At 40.1% G+C, this 24,443-nt stretch overlaps 1 protein-coding gene across 4 annotated transcripts in view; it reads right to left on the bottom strand.

The window, feature by feature from the left end:
• The window catches only part of NDRG2 (NDRG family member 2), a 41,666-nt gene that overhangs the window by 3,904 nt on the left and 13,319 nt on the right, over positions 1-24,443 (bottom strand). For 2 of the 4 annotated variants that reach the window (XM_083379237.1, XM_083379234.1), the window contains exons 3-14: positions 23,628-23,672; positions 16,637-16,742; positions 14,485-14,605; positions 14,324-14,386; positions 13,203-13,263; positions 10,037-10,123; positions 8,205-8,261; positions 7,310-7,413; positions 4,189-4,233; positions 1,653-1,704; positions 1,488-1,535; positions 970-1,005 (exon numbers count right to left, since the gene is read on the bottom strand). In XM_083379237.1, the coding sequence (XP_083235363.1) occupies positions 970-1,005; positions 1,488-1,535; positions 1,653-1,704; positions 4,189-4,233; positions 7,310-7,413; positions 8,205-8,261; positions 10,037-10,123; positions 13,203-13,263; positions 14,324-14,386; positions 14,485-14,605; positions 16,637-16,742; positions 23,628-23,672 (825 nt within the window). The remainder of the gene's footprint in view (positions 1-969; positions 1,006-1,487; positions 1,536-1,652; positions 1,705-4,188; positions 4,234-7,309; positions 7,414-8,204; positions 8,262-10,036; positions 10,124-13,202; positions 13,264-14,323; positions 14,387-14,484; positions 14,606-16,636; positions 16,743-23,627; positions 23,673-24,443) is intronic. The other 2 variants (XM_083379235.1, XM_083379236.1) reach the window with 1 other exon arrangement.

The raw sequence follows: 24,443 nt of genomic DNA, 5'->3' as shown, positions 1-24,443 counted from the left end.
CAAAAGAACAGAAAAAACAAAAACAAACCTAGGATCCTGGGGCTTTAGAAGAGGGCTAATCCAGGGCTGAAGATTAGAAGAAACTGTCAAAATACTCTTCTGGATTTCTCTTCTGCTTTTTTAAACTGGACTTCTGACAGATAACTGCAAAACTATCCAGCTCACCTTTCTCATAAAAGATCTGAAACTCCAGATCCAAAAGAAAGGGAGCAAGTGTCCCCTCAGTGGAAAAATATAGCCACTAGCATCATAGTGGTTTCAACTACTTTGCAGAACTTCATTGGAAATCAATCAGCGCAGAACTCCAATGTTGTTGATGTGAGAATGTCTGATGTTTTCAAACTGGCATGGAGTACTTGTTCAGAAATGCCTACAGGTTCCTTGTCTACTTCTCCATTTCAACAAGGCCCTTTTCCCTCTGCAGACATGTTTGCATGACTACATTGTTTGGAACAGAGCAGAGAAGGAAACGTTATTTCTCTAACCAAAAATGAACACCTTGTTTAATGAGATTTTATTTGGTGTGTGTAGAACATCTTAGCAATTACCTACTATTTCTTCCTGTCTCTCAGAAAAGTTATTATAAGCTCTAGTGAATTGCAAACTAAGATAAGAACTAGTCAACTATATTTTAGCATACTGCATTGTATGAACTAGCCCTTTGGATTAGTTTATAATTCAATGTTTCTGCATTGATAACAATTCATTTTTCTGTGTACAGACCTCCAACAGAATTTGATTTGTTGATTTGCACAAAGACAGTCTATGGTGTATGGAAAACAGGATTGACTGAATATACTACAAGTCTGCAATCATATGAGAAATGCAATCATATTAAAACATAAGTTTTGAAATACTCAAATAGGAGGAATGATATATTAAGAAAAAAGCACTGCTTTTAAAAATATTTTGAAATGCAAAATTAATTCTATTTCTGAATTTGAGTATCAGGTTATTAGTATATTTTACCTGTGTCAGCTGTGGTTGTCCTCCTGAATCAGCCATCTGCAAGAGAAGAAAGAGAAACTTAAATAAGCACACTTGCTTAAAGAACATGATGATCTGATGATGATGATGATTGAAAGGTCTGGGAGCTATTCATGTTGGGGAAATGTGTGATAGTATGTGTTTACACAAGACTGTTGACTTGGTCTGCAGCTCCCATATAGGATAACAGCGTATGATCTTGGATGCCACAGTTAATGGGGAATGCTCATCTTTTGGTAGCTCAAAATTAGTTGGAAAGTTGCTACTTTTTGCTTTCCAAAAAAAAAATTAGAGAAAGAAAAATAATCTACGATGATCAAGGTTAGAAGCACCATAGGCAAAATGGTAACTGAAATAGGCTACCTAGCTTTCACCCCTTTTCGCCAGTTTTACCACGCTACATAATTGCTGGGATGGGAACCCTTCAGGTTAGCTCAATATAATCCTGGACATATTTTTTGCAAGTTGGTATTTGGGTACATCTAAAATGCATAGCTTACCTTGAGGAAAGAGGTCTGGGTGGGATCCAGTTTGGAATTGCACTCCACCTGGAAAGAGAAGAAAGGCAGATAGCATGAATCTAAAATAAATACAAGGTAAGAAATAACACACCTTTGCTTCTAGGTTGTGAAGCTTTTTAAAAAAGAAAGGTCCTCATCACTTACCACAGCATCTTCATGCGGAGCCTGGTCTCCCACGACCAGCATTATGGGACATCTGGAAAGAGGGCAAGAGAAAAGAAAAATGGTAGAAGGTTAGAACTGGAGGCCAAATTACTGTAAATTGCTTGCAGTAATGCATTTTGGACCTACAAATTTAGGAACTGACTTCAAGTTAATGTAAAAGAGCATAAACAGTTTAATCACAGAGGAGATAGCAATGAAAATGTCAACACACATACACAAAAAAATCCCCAAGAACAAACTAACTTTTTTGTTTCTAAGCGTGTGGGAATTATAGGGCAAGAGATTTGGTAGATTAATACCAGGTAGGTTGGGCTAATATTAAAAAAAATATGAAGGGAGGGACCGAAGAGTAAAACAGCATTCCTACAAAAACTGAGCTTGGTTACCGAGTTAACCATTTTTAGAACATAGAATACCTTGATTCAAAAACCAATGAAAAGAGCCAGGTTGGTACATCGTGTCAGACCACACAAAGCTAAGATTTGAAGGCAAAGCCAATGTATCTTGCAGTTCCCCTTTTAGTAACCCAGTTAAGCCTGCTCTGTCAGCACACCCAGAATCTATGGACTGTAAGGGGCTAAAGGTGACTTGCTGGAGTTATGGTTCAGACCGATGGGGCTGCTGCTGTGCAAGAATTAAAGTAGGTGCTGAAGACTAGTTGTTTTCTTTTGCCTACACACACACACACACACACACAGACACACACACACACACAGTAGGCTGATCTATTCTCTCCCTCCCATTGTTTACTTCTCCTTATCTCTCTTTCTAGTGACGAACATTTCTCTTGTGCCAGAATGGAGAGTCATGGGGAACATTGGCGGTTAATATAAAATGAGATAAGGTGAGATAAACAAGAGATGAAAAAAGGCATGCCTTATGCGCTACGTATTTGTATTTCCCCATCTATTTCTGTCGAAGGGTGCCTTTGACTCCCCTCCCATCGACTGGCCATGTTCAGGCAATAATTTGATTTGCTTAACCATGGTTTAAAACCCCAAAATCTGGGTTCATGAACCACACTAAGTCATAAATAAGTAAAGTAGGTTTGGGCTTATTTGTAGTGTGAGCCCAGCTAGTTTAGCATAGCTGAAAAAACAGATGCTGGAAGAATCTCAAACAGGACATGGGGACAGTGTTGTAGCAAGATATTCTCAGGATTGGTTCTTCTCTTGCAGTTGGAAGACCCTCAAAGAAAAGCCCCCAAACCTCTCTTAATTTAGGGAGTAGGCAATCCACAGATTGCACGTTTTAAACCAATTTGTGTGGCCCCAAAGGATGCACCCATGAATTGCTGTAGAATTTTTGGCAGGCACATCAATCATGTTAGTCAGATGCTCTTTCTTTGCCCAAGACTGCCTCTGAAAGTTGAAGCAGACATTCTGTGGGTCCAAGTTCCAACACGAAGAAGCGAGGGGCTGTTTAGAAATCCCCCTTCTTTTAAATCACACAGTCAACGACAAACGAGCCAGGCTTGTTTATGTATATTGAAGTGGTTTTTCTGCTGAATTTCTGTGGTTGCTTTGACAGAGAGAAAAAAATTACTGTATTTTGCTGTTCCTCCTTACTCCACTTCTGGCCTCTTCTGTGTAGGACTTACCTATAATAATACAGGAGCGGCAAAATTAATTTTCCCTTAGAGCAAAAATATAGAAACAGGAGGCCCAACTCCCTCCTGAATTTGGCAGAAGAATTGAGTCCCACATGGATCAAAGGACTCTTTTGCATTCTACCAAAGTTGCTGGCATGAACACCTGAACAGATGTCTTGCTGAGTTTATATAAATTCTGGATTTGGGCGCTGTACAAACAGAAATGAAATAGCTCTTTCCTTTAGCACTCCTTGGGGATTTCTTTGTCTATACAGACATTTTATCATCCAGAAACCTAGTAGGTGGCAGGTAGGAATAGCACAGGGGAACTGAATATTTGGACTTTAACAGCAGCAACATCAGTGGCAGACAAAGAATGGTAATTTTTCAGTCCAGCCTTGAAGCAGGGACCCGTGGAAAGGAAAAAGAAGTCACCACAGTTCTTATATTTAGATCTAACATACGACATGTCTTTTTTTAGTCCCTCAACACACTCTTTGAGCTAGCAATGTGACTTTTGTCTCCCTCTTGCCACTTCTAAAAATTATTCACACGGTAACACCTTTTATTTTGGATTAATTAATTATGCAAGCAAGTCTCTGAGGCTTCAGAATGAGGAGCAAAGAAGATAAGAAAAAAATAGAGAAGTTCACTCTGCTACGCGGCACTCGGGATTTGACCCGCCAAACTGCCGACCTTCTGATCGACAAGCTCAGCGTCCTAACCCACTGTCAAACTGTTAAATATGTACAATTTCACCCCTTTGCTAAGTTTTCCCTTTTAATAATTTAGCGTTAAGAATTCAAACTTAATTACATGTGAGCTCTGTCAGAAATGTTAGTGGCAGCTTTGGATGATATATGCATAGAAGAAATAAATGAGCTTAAGAAGATGCAGAAAGGTTAAAGATTGGTTGATACTCACTTGAATGTGATATCCCCTCCACGCTCCAAGCTTAAATCTCTGCGGCTGTAAAGAAAAAGGAAGGGAATTGTAAATCACTGCTTCAGGGTCCTTAAGGTAGCTAAATATCTATGGGGCTTCTCAGTCAACCAGGTCATGGTTGTCCGAAAGGTGCTTTTTCAAGAGGCAACTGGACTTTCTTGTTTTTCTTTGAAAACATTTTGCTTCTCATCCAAGAAGCTTCTTCAGCTCTGACTGGATGGTGGAGAATGGAAGGATTTATATTCCTTGCAGAGAGCTGGTCATTTGCATTCTTTTAGAGTTGTTGAGGCCACTTGGAGGTTTATCTCTGTCCTCAAGGTCACCTGAGTAATGCAAATGGGTGTGCCACCTTCTGGGATTGCTGAAAGGACTGTTTTGTACACTGGAGATAGATGATGTTGTATCCTGCTCCCTCTATTGAGAGACTCTATAAAACACGGGTGTCAAACTCGCCACGTCACGTGAACATGTCATGACGTATCACGACCCTTTTTGCATTGCCAGAGCTGGGGTGGGTGCAGCCTCTGTACGATGCAACCAGCCCATGGGCCGGCAGTTTGACACCCCTCGTCTAAAAGAATGCAAATGCAAGGAATATAAATCCTTCCATTCCCCACCATCCAGTCAGAGCTGAAGAAGCTTCTTGGATGACAAGCAAAATGTCTTCAAAGGAAAACAAGAAAGTCCAGTTGCCTCTTGAAAAAGCACCTTTGGAACCTTAAGGTAGCTCTTTTCATGCCAATCACTCGGTCCCTCTCTCCCATTTTCTCCACAAATATGGGAACATATAAAACGGATGGCAGAAAAAGACATAGTGGTCCATCAAGTTTGCGCTTTGAGGTTGTTTGTTTTCTTTTTAAATAATTTATTATTTTTTTAATTATTGTTTTTATAGTTTTTAATTTTTGTCAGATGATGGACATGTGTTTATCCCAAGCATTTTTAAACTCAGTTATTGATGACTGACCCACTATCTCCGCTGGAAGTTGAATCCAAGCTTCCACTACTTTCTGTGAAGTAATACTTTTAACATTACTTTTGAACATCCCTGTCAGTTTGAGGTTAAAAAGGTAAAGTAAAGGTTCCCCCGCACATGCATGCTAGTCGTTTCCAACTCTAGGGGCCGGTGCTCAGCTCCATTTCAAACCCGAAGAGCCAGCGCTTGTCTGAGGACATCTCCGTGGTCATGTGGCCGGCATGACTAGATGCCAAAGGCGCACAGAACGCTGTTACCTTCTCACCGACTGGTCCCTATTTTTCTACTTGCATTTTTACGTGCTTTTGAACTGCTAGGTTGGCAAAAGCTGGGACAAGTAACAGGCGTTCAGTCTGTTATGCGGCACTCGGGATTCGACCTGCCAAACTGCCGACCATCTGATCGACAAGCTCAGCATCCTAACCCACTGAGCCACCGCGTCCCTTCAGTTTGAGGTTATGCCCCTGTATTCTTGATTTTTGCTTAATATTGAAAATACTGCCTTCTAGAACCTTATTGATACCCTTAGTATATTTAAAGGCTTCAATCATGTCACCCCTTTTCCTTCTGTCCTCCAGACTGTACATATTCAGTTCCTCTAATCCAGGGGTATCAAACTGCTGGCCCATGGGCTGGATGTGTCATGTCAAAACCGCGCCCAACTCATTGCCAATGGAAAAAAAGTTGTGATATGTTGCGATACGTCACGTGACATTACAAGTTTGACACCCCTGATCTAATATCTCTTGATATGTTTTGTCCTTCAGACCTTGCACCATTTTTGTTGCTCATCTCTGGACTTGCTTATCTTATCAATATATTTTTTAAGTGAGGTCTCTAGAATTGGACATATTATTCCAAATGGGGTCTGACTACAGCCCTATATAGCAGGACTAGAACCTTCTTTTTCCTGCTGGTGATCCCACTAGCAATGCATCCCAGAATTTTGTTTGCCTTCACAACTGTCTGGCCACACTGTTCATTTTGAAGTCACTTGCTATGAGCACACCTAAACATCTCAAGACCTGTCTTTCTATATGCATTCCCAGATTATTTCTAATATTTTTGTTGATATTCTCTATATAACTGCAACTGCAAGATAACCTAATTTGATAAATAAAACAGAATGAATGTTTTTAGTGTCACAGACATGTGGAGAAAACAGGCCTATTAGATTTTGATTACAACTATCATGGTAACAGCTAGATGGTAGCACAGAATATGCCTTCTTGAATATCTTTGCTGCCATTTAGTGTTTGTCTGGAGTTTTCCAGACAAGTCTGGTAGCTCTAGAAAAGCATCTTCAGAATCCTAGTGCATATCAAAAATGTAATGTCCAGCGATTTATGTATTACAGTGTTTTTCAAACTTGGCAACTTCACGATGTAAAGACTTCAACTCTCATTTGCCAGCATTCTGGTGCTTCTGGGAGTTGGAGTTCATACATCATAAAAACGCCAAGTTTGGAAAACTGTGAACTATTCTGCATTATTATTATTAATAATAAATACTAGTTTACAATTGTTTTTATAATATTATACGGGATGACTTCTATAAGATAAAAATCAAATATAAATACTTAAGTCATCTGCCTTTCAAGCTTAATAATTAATTCACCGATTTACATTATGGCATTTCAATACATTGCTCAAATCTCCAGGGCCCAGTTTTTCCAAGATTCTAAAGAGAGCAGAGACTAAATTTATGACTGAGTCATATGAAAATTGCCTATTAGAATGGCAATTCCTAAGATGGAAATTTTGAAGAGACCTGGAAAAGTCAATTAAGGAAACAATTACAGAACCTTGTAAGTCTTTAAAAAACCCTAAGGCTCAGCTTCATTTGAAGCAGGAGGCTTTCTCAGGCCCAGGTAAAAAATCTATGTGTCTGTGACTGGCTACTTTAGATTGTGTAATTGCTGAAGTATCTTTGTGAAAAGTACATTGTTCTCAAACACTGATCTAGGTCTCACCCCATAGGCTGGCAATCAAGAGGAAAATGTTTGAAAATTTTATGTTTAGTTGGGTCTTTTGTTTGGACATCCTTCTTTCCATTGTGTCTTAGCTTGTTTTCTGAGAGCTTAACCTGGACTCAGCCGTGCCCAGTCCTCCCTGTCCCCACAACCTGTTATAACTGCTCCAGTAGAGTTGAATGTTGGGTAAATTTGTAGCATGACTCAGGATATCCCGCTGTTGTTGCACCAACTCAGTGTTCTTGGAAAGTTCCTCCTGTGGAAGAAGAGGAGTATTACTCCTGTAACTTAATCTCACCGCTACTCCATTAAATTTATCTAACCTCTAGGCTGCCAACTTTTGAACCAGCCTTTGTTGTTTGTGGCTTAAGATCAGTCTCCTTTGGCAAAGGATTTTCTTCCCTCCATGCTAAGAAAATTTATGCCTGTTGACTTCTGCACCTTCAACTGATGTTAAAGGCACTGGAATAGATCCAGATTTCTTCTACCATTTTCTTTCAATCCGACTGTAATTATAATCAGTCATATAGCTCCATATCAGTGCCATTTCCCCCAGAAAATAAATATTACATATAGAATGAGGATTGAGGATAATAGAAAAGGAAAAAAAACTTCTAAAGCAGTGTTTCTCAATCTTGGCAACTTTAAGATTTATGGATTTCAACTCCCAGAATTCCCCTGTCAGCATGGAGTTGAAGTCCACTCATCTTGCCAAAACTGAAAAACACTGTTCTAAAGTAAATAGTTCTAGCCTGCTTTCAAAAAAGAGGAATTATTTTCTTGTTTCCTATTTATACTTTATTTTCACTGCAATATCAACTGTTCTCTAAGAACCATTCAAATTGCCAGCCAACATAGCTGCATTAGAAAGTAATCTGCAGTCTCTCATGTATTTAATTTTGAAGTAATAAAGTTCAATACACACATTTTCTAAAAAGCCTGTCTTAGTATTACCAGGGAGCTGAAAGTGAAGTGAGACTAATGATCCTACTCTGCTTCTTTATGTACCATCCATCATTTCTTTATTCTCCTACTATTCATGCTTACCTGGCTGAAGAGATGTGCTATGATCATCTCAGAAATGGAGGAGGTGAGGCCGGTAAGCTTAAGAAAAAAACAGAATATGATTAGAGGACAAACAGAGAATTATTCTGAAAGGGCAAAACTGGTAGTCCTCAACTTACGACCACAATTGAGCCCAAAATTTATGCTGCTGAGTGAGAAATTTGTTAAGTGAATTTTGCCCCATTTTATGACTTTTCTTGCCACATTTGTTATTTGAAGCACTGCAATTGTTAAATTACTAACATGGTTGTTAAGTGAATCTGGTTTCCCCATTGACTTTGCTTCTTCAGAAGGTCGCAAAAGGGGATCACATGATTCCAGGACACTGCAACCGTCATAAATGTGAGTCAGCTGTCAAGCATCCGAATGTAAATCACATCATCATGGGGATGCTGCAATGGTCGTAAGTGTGAAAAGTGGTCGTAAGTCACTTTTTTCAGTGCTGTTGTAACTTTGAATGGTCACTAAATGAACTGTTGTATGTCAAGGACTATATGTACAAGAGGAAAAGTTGAAGGTCTTTGAAATTAAAGTCACTGACTTATGCCTTATGTTCAAGCCTAGAAGTTGTTTAATTTATATGCCACCCATCTTGCTTCAAGAATGACGCAGGGGTTGATCCTGCCAGTATAGAAAAAGGAGCTTTTGAATATATGCAAACTCTATTTTGTTGTACCTTTGAATTATTTTTGAACTCCCTGCAATATAGAAATAGTCCTTTAGATACTTTTTTCCACTTCTGCACTTTATAATTTATTTATTTATTTTGCTCCATCTCTCAAAAAGTTGGGAAACAAGATCAGAATAATGTATTGCCTAGATGTTAAGAGATTTGTTTTTATGAAGGGAAATGGATTAGAGGTTTAGATTGAAGAAATAATGAAGTATGTATAAGAAATGTGTCAATTTTGTTTGTGTGTATTTAAATCAACTAATAATGGTTGGAGGGAATAACTGGGAACTTCTCCATTCACTGTCCACTCATCAAGAAACAGTTGTGCAGAGTCAGAGATGAGCATTTAAATGGTTTAACCTAAGAAGCCGTCATATTAGTTCAGACATGTCAAACACAAGGCCCGGGGGCCAGATCCGGCCCGCGGTTTCATGTGGCCCGCGAAGCCATCCTGGAAACAGTGAGGGAACAGCCCCCACTGCCTTGGCCCTGGCCCAGAGACCCTCCTTCTGCCAGAGACCCTCAGATCTGTCCCACTCCTGCCCAGGCCCCCATAGGCACCCTTGATGCGAACGATGTAGAGCTGGCCACGCCCACCCAGTAGGCCATATGCACTCTAGCCACGCCCGCCCAGTAGGCCATGCCCACCCTGGTCATACCCACCCGGCCCCTTGAGGACAACCGCAATGCTGATGCGGCCCTCAATGAAATTGAGTTTGACACCCCTGTATTAGTTGATAAAACATGCTAACCCCACCTATCAATATATCAATATATTCCTATGAGAAAACAATAAACTATTTTTAGTCTCTAAATCCCAGCAGTGAACTGACATGTGCACACGAGCAATTGCTGATCTTCTCTCGAAGCTATATGGGCAAGATATTATACTGATGGTTGTACTGATACCACAATTTTAGCAAAAGTATGACAGACACACATATAGGTGTTTCAGATCCTGGACAAAATATCTTTTAGATAATAAACGAAAAATAGAAAGAAAGTGCAAAGACTTTGGAAGTAGCAGGTTGCCCTTCACTGCTTTAAACCAAAGACTGATGGTCATTTTAATTACTTGCTCTAACAAAGTCCTGCATACAGTTTGTTGGCAGACAGCTATGAGCATCTTCCTCAGTCTTACCTTATGAGCAGCCCAATCCATCCAGCCCTTGGCATTGGGGTCAATGTTGATCAGAACCAATCCCTCTACAGTGTCTGCATGGGAGAGCTGTGGGAAAATAAGAACAATTAGAAATAACCATAACCATGATGATACTTTGACTGCAATAGCACAGCTCAAGCATATTTTACGGTAATTTATCACATTCCTCATATATATTTTCAGACCTGGCCAAAATATACAGTAGACATAAACTATAGAAAGAGATGTACCATTCAGTTTGCATGGTCCATATCTATGTCCAAACTTCGATGTATATTGGCTGTGTTCACATAACATGCTTAATCTCATTATTGAATTAATCCACTTTCTATGTAACCATAAGCTCATCAAATGGCCTGACACCATCTGCTAGCCACATTTATTGAAAATATTAAGGTTACATTTAATAGCCCAGGTGAACAACATGTTGGGAAAAGAACTAACACAGTATTGCTAAATTTGGATTATTGTCATGAGATTTATCTACTGATCAGAGAAAGGATATTATAATATGGAAAAAAGGTATTATAATATGGAAAAAAGGTACTAGAATGACCAGTGGTGTAAAATACACTGGGTTATTGTAGGAGACGACCAGGCTGAGCTGGAGGAGAGTTAATGTTAACAGTATTTAGATTACAAGAGACTTTTGTGAGGTATATGATCAGACATGGATTTACCAAGCTAAATGTTGTCCAATTGCAAAAATAACAGCAAATATGAATTCTTGGTGTAAAAATAAATATTTTTAGAAACCCAACAAAAAAAATTTCAAAAATTAATTTTCACCCCATTAAATGACATACCCTACTATAGTTTGGCACTCATCTCTGTTTCAAGGTCATTGAGCCAGTGTGGTCACATGGCCAGCATGATGTCATGGAGCAATGTTTCCTCCCCACTAAAGAGATGCCTACTTTTGCATGCTTTTGAACTGCTAGGTGGGCAGGAGCTTGGGTGAGGATAGGAGCTTACCTTGTTGGATCTCAAACCTGGGAAGCTGGCTTTCCAGTTGACAAGTCCAATGTCTTAAATCACTGAGACATCGCACCACCCCCAACCCCACTAAAAAAATTATACTAAAAACAATAGAGGAAAATGGAAATACTTTTTCATAGCCATGGGACCATGTGGGATTCCCTACTGATACAGATCAATTGAAGATTCAGCATGGACAAAAGGAAACACTGTTGGCTTATTTCACAGAAAGTGTACAGTAATTACAGTACATTACATATGGTAGAATGCAACCACACAGGATGCAGCGTGGCTGCCAGTTTAGAACAGGGGGCTTTGGTTACTATGATTGGAGCCATCAAACAACTAAGTGAATTAAAAAAAAGTATTAAAGGAGATGGAGAAAGGAAAATAAGCTAACCAAGGATAATCAAACCTCCTTAAGTCTTGAAATGATACAGATGTTCAACAGAAGATATGTTATTATCAGTTACCAGAAGCAACTTGAGACTTGGGATAGGCAGAAGGTGAAGCATTTGCTGTACCCTTGATACACCACTACTTTTTCTGCTTTTTGGTTTTGACAGGGAAAATTCTACAACTAGATCAGTTTTTCCAACTCTTCCCCACTATGCACACCAATTATCAAAATCTCTTAAACACTAAAATGACACTGTTTTATTTGCAACAACATTTAATATAGGGGAGCCAGTGTTAAGTGAATCAAATCAGGCCTGAGGCAACCTAGTTTCACATATATCCCACTTAATCATGAAACTCAATATGTACTCTAGCTTAAAGGGTTTTTTCTTCCCCAGGTGGGGAATTATGCATGCCAGCTCAAGGAGAACATGAAAGATAATTGGAGAGATATAATATGTTTTTTTATGGCTGAGGAGAATAAGTACTTAATCTCATTCAGACCAAAAACTGGGTTTACATACATCATTAAACTATGGTTTGTTGAATAAGTTTGAGAAGCTGGGCTTTACACATCAAGCTTACCTATAAAACATGATATAGTTTTATATAACCACATTTTGACAAGATGGAAAATTTAGCCACTGAATTCAAGCCTTGGTTTCTGGCTTTGCAACCCATTTTCAGGGACACCCACAGGAGAAATAAAACTCAAGTTGCTATCTTTGCTGTTTTTATGCGTCTTGAGGATTCTCCTGGATTTGTTCTACTAACCACTGTAAGACAAGGCAATACCTCTCTAGCTCAGGGCTTTTCAACCAGTGGTACAGGTACCACCTATGGTACATTGGCACCTGGCAGGTGGTACGCGACCATCCTAGAGAAGTGGTAGCGGGGGAGGGGAATGAGCCGAACCGGTGGCAGCACCGCAGAAGCCTGAGCTGCAGGGCTGTCAGGGCTCAGCAGAAGCCCCAGGATCAGTGCCAGGCTCCAGCTGGAGCTTGGTGCTGATCCTGGCGCTTCTGAGCCCAGAAGAAGCACCGATCAGATGGAAGGTTGCAGCATCTCCAGGGTGTTGTGATTTACATTCAGATGCTTGGCAACTGATTCATATTTATGATGGTCACAGTGTCCCAGGGTCATGTGAAGTGACCAAAACCTGCTGTAACCACCCAGCAGACCAGGGGAATAAAAACCAAACACCCCCCCACCCCACCCCACCCCACCCCTGCTGCCAATCCTCAACAGAAATGCTCACAACAATGAAAACCTCGGACAGGAGGAAGAGCACCGCCGGGCGGGCAGGCAGGTGTCTTGCTCGGCTGTGGCTTGGGGGGCACTTTTTTCAGTGCCATTGTAACTTCAAACAGTCACTAAATGAACTGTTGTAAGTCGAGGACTACCTGTACATCACTTTTTTCCTTTTTTTTTTGGGTCATCAAGTTTTTGACACCTTGCTAGGCAACTGGTGGTACTCAGATGTTGCCATATCCTAAAGGTGGTACAGTGGGTGAAAAGGTTGAGAAGCCCTGCTCTAGCTGACCTGTCAGAATACCACACAGTTCAAACAACTAAAACCTCACTGTGGATTGTTTTCCCCCATAGTACTGTTATGGACAGGAACCCAGAAACCAGCCATTCAGAGGCCTGATTTGCTTATGACTGTCAGAGATGATCAAGTCACCCTGACTTAAGGATCTGACCATGCCCCTTTGGCACGCAGAACATGTTTGTCTGCTTGACAGATGCTAGGCCCCATTCTACTTACACTGTAGCGTGCCAAGATATAGGCTCCAGCTCCAACTCCAATTCCAATGATGCTGGTGAAGCTGTGGAAAGGAAAAATGAAGTAGCAAAGGGCAGTGGAACAGGGGCTGCCTTGGCAGCTTTGATTCTTCAATGAGGTTCAGGTGGAGCAACCGTTTCCAAAATTTGTTTTGGACTCGCTGATTTTGTACTTTTTTTAGTGGTACTGATTGCACAGTTTGAAATGTTACAGGTTGCGCTTCTTCATCTTGTGCAATTTTAGTGCCACTGTTTACATTTTTCCTTACTCTTTCCTATTATCTATATTTATTTCTTTATATAGTAAGGGTTGGCATCTACAGCCTGGAAAGCTTTATGACTGCAGATTATAATAATTATTATTTTTTTGCTGCTTCAGATACCCATTTATCAGGCATTGTTCAATTTCAGTCATTCTGAGATATACAAGTATAACGTAAGCCCTAAAACAGATCTATCAGGTTTTTTTTTTAAAAAAAAAATAGCCCTCCATTAAGAAAAAATAAACTGCAGTCTTACCTGTAAGTGTAATCACTCAATCCCTTTAAATACCTATTTAGACATGTGGTTCATCATGACAACTTAGTCCATAATCAATCATCAGATTTTAAGATGCCCCTAAACCATCTTCTAATGAATTACTGTATCTGCATTTCACAAGCAGTAAAATACCAGTTGGTAGGGCTAGGCCAGGGGTAGGCAACCTCGGCTCTTTTATGACTCATGGACTTCAACTCCCAGAATTCCTGAGTCAGCTGACTCAGGAATTCTGGGAGTTGAAGTCCATGAGTCATAAAAGAGCTGAGGTTGCCTACCCCCTGGGCTAGGCAATGCTTCAAAGAATAAACATAGCATCTGTCTTCAGCTCTTTAAAGCAGCCACCTTTTCCCCCAAGATTGTTCAGTTGCCTTTTGCAGCTGCTATGTGATCTCAGATAAGAAGACAGAGAATATCAAGACATGACTGCTCTAAATAGCTATGGACAGGTATTATGTTTTCAATTTCACATTCTCCAAAGAAGCATTTTGGCATCAAATTCAAAGCAAGACTTCCTTTCCTGTCTTGACAGGCACATGTCAGTCATATCCTCCTCCCCAGACTCACTTAACATATTGCAAGATGCAGGGGATCATGTCAGCCAGCTGGTCCAAAGAAGGATACTGATACCTAGAAAGGGAGGAGAGAATAGGGGCTGCATTAGATAGCTTGATTCCCTTCGCACCCAACACTGCAGGTGGGGCAGGAATGGAGGCTGCAAGGCTCACCCCAGAGGGAAGGCCGGGGCCCCCTCCTCCATGCCAGGTGCGTCCACATGTATCACCACGAAGTTCTTTATGATCTCTTGCATGTCCTCATAGTGGAAGAGAGTGTCGAAGCACGAATGATCTGGGGTGGGGGTGGGGATGAGGAGACAGAAGAAGGGGTGTCAGGCTGCAGAAGGGCATCAGAAGGGCAAGGCCTAATAAAACAGGGACAGCCCTACGGGGAAACAGCCATAGTTTCCTGGCTGCCAATCAGTGTGCCACTACGATATTTTGCTTCACAAGGCAGTCGTATGCATGTTTATTGAGAAATACAATCTCCAATATTCAGCAACATCTAGGAAGTATGGAAAGGGCTCCAGTATTTGCCATAAACATATAGCACAAGAAAGCAAAACATTCAGAAGATTAGATAAATCTGAATTGGGGACCTCCCATCCCTCCATGTAGGAAAAACGGAAGAAGGGAAGCTATAAAGGGATGATTCAACCAAATGGTGGAGGAAGAACTGCAGAACAGGCTGCAAATCACACTGAAAATATAAAAATATTTTTAAAATGTCATATCAGAGTTTGAATTTGGAATCTTAATTTTAAAGGGTAAATACATTTTTTTAAAAAATAGCAAAAGTCTGTACTTTTGCGATGGAGTGACATTTTCTAAACTTGAGGTCTTCCAGAAATAGTGCAACTGAATTTTAAGAGATGCCCCGTATCGGACGGAAGAAAATTGGTGTAAGAATTGGTGTTTTCTTTTTGACTTAGAATTGGACTTTTGGTTAGGACAGCAAAAAAGTTACCTTTCTGTAACTCTTTTCTGCCACTTAGTGACTATCTGGTCTTTTTAAATTCAGATCTGGTATTGCTAATTTTGAACGGAAGCTATGAAAGGGCCAAAAAACTCAATAAATCAGCAAGCACATGTTGTGATGATTTAAACTCTTTGACTGTGGAAGGAATGCTATAAATGCCATAAAAATGTACATGTAATTCTTGCAACAATCCTGTGAGAGAGAACACTACTGTCTCCATTTTCCAAAGACAGAATTACGTGTTTGACTCCACATTACACTTGCCTTAATGATAACTGCTCCAAACCTCTGCTGGGAAATTGAACACTACTTAACCCATAAGCAGAAATAGCCAGACGGAATAAAAATATTATGTATGGTACAGAAAGAACAGCTAGTTTCCTTCCTTTGTCTCCTGTTTACCTCTTTTATTAAGTGGCTAACTTCTTCTAGCAGTTGCAAGGAAGAGGAAAAGGAGGATGGAAAATTAGCTGCTAAGATAAGGAGTGATAACTAAGGGAGAGATTCAACCAGCAGCACTTCATTCTTTTTTCTTAATATCTCTACATTTTACTGCTTGCTGCTGGAAGAATTTTTGCAGTATGCAGTAGACAGAGCTTTGGAGAGGCATGCAGGGAGGCAGACTCAGGATCATCTAGCTACTATCCTCATTCAAAGATCATCAAGCAGTCAGATCTAGCAATCTGGAGTCTTACTAAGGGCTAGTTCATAGAGGCAGAGGTACGGTAGGTTTGTCTGAGTGAGAATATAAACAGAGGGCAAAAGAAAGTTGAACATTATCCATAGATCAGAGGTAAGCAGAATAATCTCATATAGGGCTACAAAGCCTGCCTCCCTCCCTCCTTCTCTATTTGTACTTTTGCAACCTACGTTTGATAGTTTAGTCTGGTAGGTAAAATTACAGCATGTCAGCAAGGGCCTCCAAATCCCAGTTCTTTAACAAACAAACAAAAAGTGTTCCAATCATGACATTCCCCAATTTGTAATAATTCAGATATACATTTGCAGTTGTATATACTGTATAGGTCATGTCAATATGTAGGTCATAAACTGCAAAAGAACTTGTTTTCCATTTCCATTCTTTTCCCTCAGCTACCACGAGGAGTTGTGATTTAATTGACTTTTTCATAAAACACAGTTAGCACTGCATGTATACATACATACATAAGTTTCTGATCTTGCCAAATGAAAAATCTGTGGGATTTTTCCAGAACGATAAGACCTTTTTAAGGCAGCATGAGTTTTATTGAAGTTCTATATACTCTCTTGGTGAATTGTGTTAATTGTGAAACTCTCTGTTTCCCACCAACCACAACCCCCAACAAGAGGATGTTCTGATCTTACGATTTTGTCCCACATCATGATAGGTGAGGATGGCTGGACGCTTGGGCTTGGGTGTTCCATGGATGGTGATGGTCACAATCCCATAAGGTGTCTCCACTGTGTGTTTCTGTAGAAGAAGAAGAGAGACTAAGATGAACAAATGAAAGATTGGAAAGATCCTAACCCCATGTGAGTAATTGCAATGAGGATAACCCTGAATTCATAGAAAGGGAAGTTAAATTGAGAGGGCTGGCGAGACCTTCAGGCAACATCTTCAAGTATTTGGGAAAACTTTGCATGTTCACAAGCACTCACTCTGCAATGTGGAATCTGGCAAATTAGGATGCTCCAAATGCTATGTAAATGAAGCTTGTATGCATTTATACACACAAACAAAAAATTGTTCCTATGGAGCCCAGCTTCAAACACAGCTTTTCCATATAAGAAGCCCAAACAACATGCTGGGGAAAAAAGCCCTTTGGAGCCAAAAGACAACAGAGAACTGGCAGAAGTTCAAACATTACTCAGGGTCAAGTCAGTTATGTATGTGAGGCTAGGTAAATATAGTGTCTGCATAAAAAAGAAGCCATTACTGTACACAAATGTAAAAAAAAATCCTGACTTTTGCAGATTAGTTAGCTGATTTTGCAAAATGTATTCTACTTATCCATATAACATCTGCCTCCTTCCAACTGCTCAGTCTAGTTAAATTGCTAGAAAAAATGCAAAACAATTTATCATGGAATACCTCTGTATCTTTAATTAAAGTTTATTTTTTTTAAAAAAAAACAGTATGTTGAAGGGAAGTTCTCACAGCACAGATAAAAGACAGATTATCCCCCTTCTATGAGCTGCGTTTTGTCCTGTTACCTACATGGCAGCTGAAAATCTGGTATTTCTCTTCCTGCTTCCTTCTCACCATCTATATTTCCAGCTTTAAGGGATGGAACCTTAAAATATATGGAACCTATATTTTAATGAAAAACTATTAATGTTGGAATGCTGTATCCTCACTGAAAACAACTACATCAATATTGTAGCTGTATATCTCTATTTTGACAGGGTTTTTTTTTTGACTAAAAGTGATTCTCAACCTCAGCAACTTTCAAGATGTGGGGATTTCAACCCTTGGGATACTATGGTAAAAAGTCATATTTGTTATTACGTTTTATGGTTCCTGATAGCTTGTTTTCCACTTATTCCTACTTGGAGTTCAGCTCAAGGTCCTTATGCCAGTTTTCACTCTTCAGTATAAACATTAAATTTATAATGTATAAATATAATCTGTAATTGTAAAACCTATCTTGAAAATACTGTGTTCTGAAGGACTTGGTAGGTGTGATTTTCAGAACAAGCCTTGCTTGGCATTTGTCAACCATAATGTTAATGTTGTCTATTCTACCACATTTTAGAACAAGTGTTCAATTCATCACAGAGAACACACCATCCCCACCTTGTAGTTTTCATAATACCCAGAGAAAGACTTGGGTCAATAATGAAAAACAATCAAGTTCTATTTTGTTTTGCTTTAAAAGTTCATTGTTTATTCTCCCAGCCCTTCCTGCTAAGATTTTTTCTGATGGTACACAAGTGAGCTCAATGTGTTCAAAAGCAACCGGAGAAGCAGGGAAGGGCTGTGCCATTTGGCACCCACAGATATTTCTTTCCAGAACCAAAATAACACAAGTCAAGAAAAAGGAGGAAAAGGAGAAATGAGAAAAGCAGCTCAGAAGACAGGTAGCATATTTAGATGTAATAAGTATCTTGAGGAAGAGGGCCACAAAAGAAAAAAAAAAGGAGTTGGGACTGGTGAATTGAGATGAACAACCTGGGATAAGCTCACCAAATGAAACACAATGTGCACTGTGCATTGTGGCTAACTAGCTTTGCTTTTTTGTCCCTCTTTTTTAGAAGAGTAGGATATTATGTAGTGGTTAAGGTGTTAGATTGACTGAAGAAATATAGATTCAAGCTCTCTGTTGACTCTGCTCAATCCAACCTACTCACAGGAAAGGGATAAATTGGCAGTATGCATGACTTCCCAGAGACAAGCAGAAAATAATGGTTATTATTATAAGGAGAGAATTAATACCTGAGCATAATTCCATCAAGCCAAATGGGCCACTATTTATGCATTGTAGGTTGTCAGGCTTGTTGTATCTTAATTATTGCATACATAGGCAATCTATATCCATTATTGGATGAATTTGTGCTGGAGGAGAACAACCACATAGTGGAGTATTTCAAGTATTTCCAAGAGAAGAACTCATAACATTTGTATATTTGGCCCAACCCTGTATACTTGGCCCATTTTCTAATAATTAAGATGTATAAGCAGGTTCTGAAACTTCTGAAATGGTCTACAGTTCCTGCTTGACTTGGTAATAAATAGCAATTTTAATTAATTTGGCTACACAGAAAACTTTCTGATATGGCACTTAATGGTGCCCTGCAGCACAGTTTGTCCAACATCAAGAGAAGATCAAAGTGAGGAGTCTGTATACTTATATCTACAACACAACCCACATGGGCACATAACAATATTCATGACTGTAAAATTACAGGCAGAACCCTTCCCCCCCTGGAATTTTTAAAAATATGTCAATAGTGTTCCTTTTGATCGGTCAGTTATTCCTTTAGTCTGAACAAGAACGGTCAGAGGTAAAAACAGGAACCCATAATGTACAGCAGTTGCAGTTCTAACATTCTGTCTCTTTTAAAAAGTACAAGAGGCCCCTTCCCACTTAATGGCCTGTCCATTTATGAAAACTTGCATCCCTTCAAGCAGTTTTGTCTTAGTTTCAGCAGTCATTTAGGTGACAGGTGGAAAAACCGCTCCATGTTGACAAGAGTATTTACGAAGTTATTTCTCCTGCCTTCCTTTGGATGCTATTATATCAGCTACTGTTAGAGGACTGAAGTGTAATCTAATCTTGGATTGTTTTATAGCCTCTCCTGCAGTCTGCTTTATCAGTTGTAGTTTTTATTACTTTTGTAGCAATTCTAGATGAGTAGCCTCAGAGCTGGTGACAGTTTGGTAGGGCCCTTGGCAGCCCTTCTGCGTGGGTTCATCAGGTCCAAGGAAGCCACTTCCCCACAAATAGAAAAGCCAGATAGGAGCAAAATTGGTGAGGCTGGTAAAGGCCCTCTGTCTCCATAGCAAAAGATGGTCTGCCAGCAATTCTAACAGTCTCTCCTTCTTTCTCCTTCCTTTGCTAAAACAAGCATCAGCAGAGGCAAAAGGGTGCAGCCAGTTTTGCTAGCAAGCACTACTGAAGTTGCCCAAATTATTTGATTCCACCCATAGGGATGTTCACAGAGCAAGTCAAAAAATAAAAAAAGTCAAGACAATAGCCACCATTGTGTGGTTTTGACTTTTTTTTTTAAACAGCCACCCCTTCCCTCCTCTGAGAATGCCTCTGTCGACCTAAGGTGCAACTGAGTTCCCAAAAGAGTCCTTTTCAATCTTTGAAACATGGTGGGGAATTAAAAGAGTGCCACGGCAGTAACCCTGTTTGGCTTGGCTTGTTCCTGCGCTTTTCTTCAGAATGGAAGGCTGGTCCTAAGTAAATACCCAAAGCCAACACTAAGCTTCATTGCCATTTTGGAGGGAGGCCATAATCGACTACTTGCACAGTATTGTCACTCTTAAACAAAACAGACAGGAGAGAAATTCAAATCTTGTGCTGTATTCTAACCTTTCCCCCCCCCTCTCCCCATCCAAATCCTAGTTATGTTTTCTCCAAACTCTTTTCCCTCCCTAATTCTTTCCTCACTTTTTTCCTTCTTTCCCCAACTAGCTGTTAAGATTCTGGAGCTCCCAAATACGCTTAGTTTTCAGTTTAGCTGTTTTGGAGCGTTTGTACACATGCTTAGATTTGCTTATTATTTGCTTTGTCTCCAGACCTAAAATGAAATCATTATCGCTCTATTTTTTTTGCTAGCTCTCAGCAGCAAAATTTTTATTGTCTGACGGAATGATAAATAAAACTAAATGTGCAGCTGACTGAACAGGACTGGAACAGCTGGTAAGCTTGGGGGCCAAGTCTCCTGGATTCACCCATGAGGTTCAGGGGATGGAATGTAAGAGGGCCAGGCAGTTCAAAGTAACAAGCAATTTGCTTGGTAAAGCTGGGCCAGACAAGGGTCTAAAGCTCAGTCTTCTAGTTTGCAGCATGGGTTTGACTCACCTCACAGGAGGTCAGATGATATAATAAAACTTTTGCAACAAGAAAGAGAAATCGCTAATTGGTATCCAAAGTAGGCAAAAGGTTTTCTTGTCCTCTTTTTTTAAAAAAAAATCTCTGTTGTGTCATATAAACCTACTGTAACCCTGTAGGCAAATATTCCTATTTTGTAAACATGGGGGAAGAGAGTCTATGTGATAACTTTAAGTCCAGTCAAGGGGTTCATGACTAAGCAATTATTTGTCTAGGTGCATGACAGGCAGGCATTGCAACAGGTGCATGATGGTGCAACAGAATGGCCAAAGGACCAATTGATAAACAGCTCAGTCTGCTCCTATGCCTTTCAAAGCTGCTTAATATTCAGGGATAAAGGGAACTGATAAGCATAGCCTTGTGCTGGTGTCCATGGTTTAAGCTGCTGCTGCCAACACAAAGGCAAGGGTGTTTGGAACATTTGGCAACCCCCTCCCACAACGATAAAGAAAGCTGATGGGGTTGAAATTCATGGTACTTCTTCTTAAGATCATACCACAAAGCAAGAAAGTTAACTTCCTATTCTCTGGCCAATAAGGTAAATGGCCAGTAAGCGTAGTGGTTGAAATGCTACAATTGGAACAAAGCACAGAGGGTTTTTGACTTACAACCAGTAGTTTAACTATTTGAAAAAAGGGTCTTACAACTGTTCTCATGCTTTAGGCCAGGGGTGTCAAACTGCTGGCCTGCGGGCCGGACGCATCATTCCAAAACTGCGCCCACCCCATTGCCGGCAATGGAGAAAAAGCTCCGATATGTTGTGCGATGTCACGTGATGTCGTGAGTTTGACATGTCTGCTTTAGGCTGTCAGAGCATGCTCATAGTCATGTGATCAAAATTTAGGCACATGGCTACCAGATTTACAACGGGTTGCAGTGTCCCAGGATCACGTGAACAACATTTGTGATCTTCCCAGCTGGCTTCCAACAAGCAAAGTCAATGGGGGAGGCCAGATTTACTTAACGATTGTGTGGTTCACTTTATAAATGCGGTGATTTTGCTTAGTCATGGCAAAAAAGTCATAAAATTGGGCATGGCGCACTTACAAACCACCTTGCTTTATCAATGGAAATTTTGGCCCCAAATGTGGTTGTAATTCGAGGACTACCTGTATACAACAATGTGGCAACAGCAAATAAGAAGCAGGTTGCTTATTGAACAAGAAAATGAACAAGAAAATGGAAACAGGTAGACCCAATATTACAGCTGTCACCTGCTTTCTTGAAGGAGGAATTGCATAAATCTACCTTTCCCCAGCCTGGTATTTGCAAGGAAAGATAAAATTGTTGTCAGCTAGATCAAATTGTAATGGCTGATTCCCCATAGGGAGGAAGAAAGTGGGGAAGATGTAATCAAAGGGTTTTTCCTCCTTATTTGTACTGGAAGAGAGAAGTGCAACCCGTCTGGGTAAACTCAACAAAAGCAGTGACTTCTTTGTTCAGCAGGAGATATTCCTGGAACAGAGATTACAAATCAGGAACATTTTTAGAACAGTCCCTTTTTGTCTGGCAAGACACTTTTGCAAAAGAGCCAACAACAAGGTTTTCTGTGTAGCTTTGTCTTTGTGCTAAGAAAATGGCTTTATGCTCCATCAAATCAATATTATCTGTTCCAAAGATGGGCAAAATAGTTGGGAGGTCTGCATTGGTGTTTGCTTAGTTTTTAACCAGACCAAAAATGGTAACTGTAGGGAAATTATCTATTGCAAGCTATCATGCATCATAGACTGGGAGATATAGAGTTCACAGATTAGTTGCCATCAATCCAAGATGAGCCCAGAGCTGCTTAAAATGGGTGGCCACATAAAGCTTTTATATAAATAATAAATCAGAAATTCTAATCTTCTAAACTGGAAGCAGAATTAAAGGCCTGGGTCTCAAACAGTTCACCAGTTTTATAAGTGAGCTGTATGAAAGTAGATGGATAAGCAGCAAATATGAGGTTAGCTATGGCAGAGACTGTTTTTAGTTTATCCTATTTCCTATCATTTTATGCTATTTAGACCCAGGTTTTCTCCGTCTTGGCTGGTTCAAATATCACACTTGGCATAATGTGGTTTATTAGTTTTGGCATGGATTTTTATGTAAACCCAGATATTGAGGTTTATAAGCTATGATTTATGGCTTAGTGTGAGGTGTGAACCTAGCTATTAGTGGCTTGTTCTGCAAATCATGGCTTACCACACTTTTTTAAGCTATCCACAGACTGATAACAGCTCTCTATGGTTTCAAATGAGGCTTTTCCATCCTAGAGATTCAAAGACCTCCTATAACAATGTGGTTGCCCTACCAGGAGCTTTGCCTTTCCCCCAAATTGACCCATTTTGCATTATACAAAAGCTTGCCAGACAAACCAAACTGAAGTAACAACTCTCCACAGAAATCCTACTTTTTTGTTGAGTTTACCCAGACGGGTTGCACTTCTCTCTTCCAGTACAAATAAGGAGGAAAAACTCTTTGATTACATCTTCCCCACTTTCTTCCTCCCTATGGGGAATCAGCCATTACAATTTGATCTAGCTGACAACAATTTTATCTTTCCTTGCAAATACCAGGCTGGGGAAAGGTAGATTTATGCAATTCCTCCTTCAAGAAAGCAGGTGACAGCTGTAATATTGGGTCTACCTGTATCCATTTTCTTGTTCAATTGTGGAAGAAGACCAGAAAGAATGGACACTGATAGATCATTTTGCCTCTTCTGAAGTTAGAAATTCCTGCAAGCCAAAGGGAGGAGGGAAGGCATGGGTTCTGCCCTTTTGAGTAAAATGGAAAGGATGGCATGGTAGTATTACCTGGCCACATTCCTGTAGAAGTTTGTCTGTTATCAGTTCAGCATCCTAGAACACACAGAGAAGGAAATGGGGAAGGGGAAGAGACAGACAGGGGGCAAGAAGGTAGCAAGTAAGAGGAAGAAGAATCAGTTATGTGGAGGGGGGGAGAAGCAGAGCATGCAGCCTTTTTTTCATTGGTTGGCAACCTTAAAAAAAACCCAGCATGGGTTGCAAGCAGCAAATAGATTCATTAGAAAGCAGTTGCACTGCAGAGCTGCAGCAAATGCTATTGGCAAAGAGGAAAACCTGTTTGTTTTCATTCTTTGTGAAGCTTGTATGACTGCAGACCAGCTGCACATAAAAATACAATGCATTCTATCTCGAGTAAACTGTTGTCTTTGTAGCACCTTGCCTGGTTTAAAGTTTTGGCAAATTCAAAAGCTTGCATAGTTTTTGATGCCCTTCTTGTATGGATTTTGGACTTTATTTTTTCCTCTCTCCTGAACCAACACAGCTGTCTTTGTTTTTTCTGGGCAAGCTGTGGGTCTGCACTAACTGTTCTCCTAGCTCTATGTCCCATGACATATTGGGAACATCTGCTATTATTAATTACAGTGATGCCTTGGCTTCAAGAACCACTGCTGGGAGTGAGTGGTACTAATTCTTACGCAATATTTCTCCTAATGGCTAAATTGCCTTACTTACAATTAGTAGGATGTCTCTGTATATGTGGTGTTTCCCCCAGAAATGGGGCTACTCCTGTACCTTTAGTAGTTGTATAGGTGTCATAGAACTCAAAACTTGAAACTGAACTGGAAATTCAAAGTTAGTAATTAC

Source organism: Vipera ursinii (assembly GCF_947247035.1).
Source record: "Vipera ursinii genome assembly, chromosome: Z".
NCBI classification, from domain to species: domain Eukaryota; kingdom Metazoa; phylum Chordata; class Lepidosauria; order Squamata; family Viperidae; genus Vipera; species Vipera ursinii.
The sequence above is the reverse complement of the archived record's forward strand: the minus strand, read 5'-3'. Positions and strand labels throughout refer to the sequence as shown.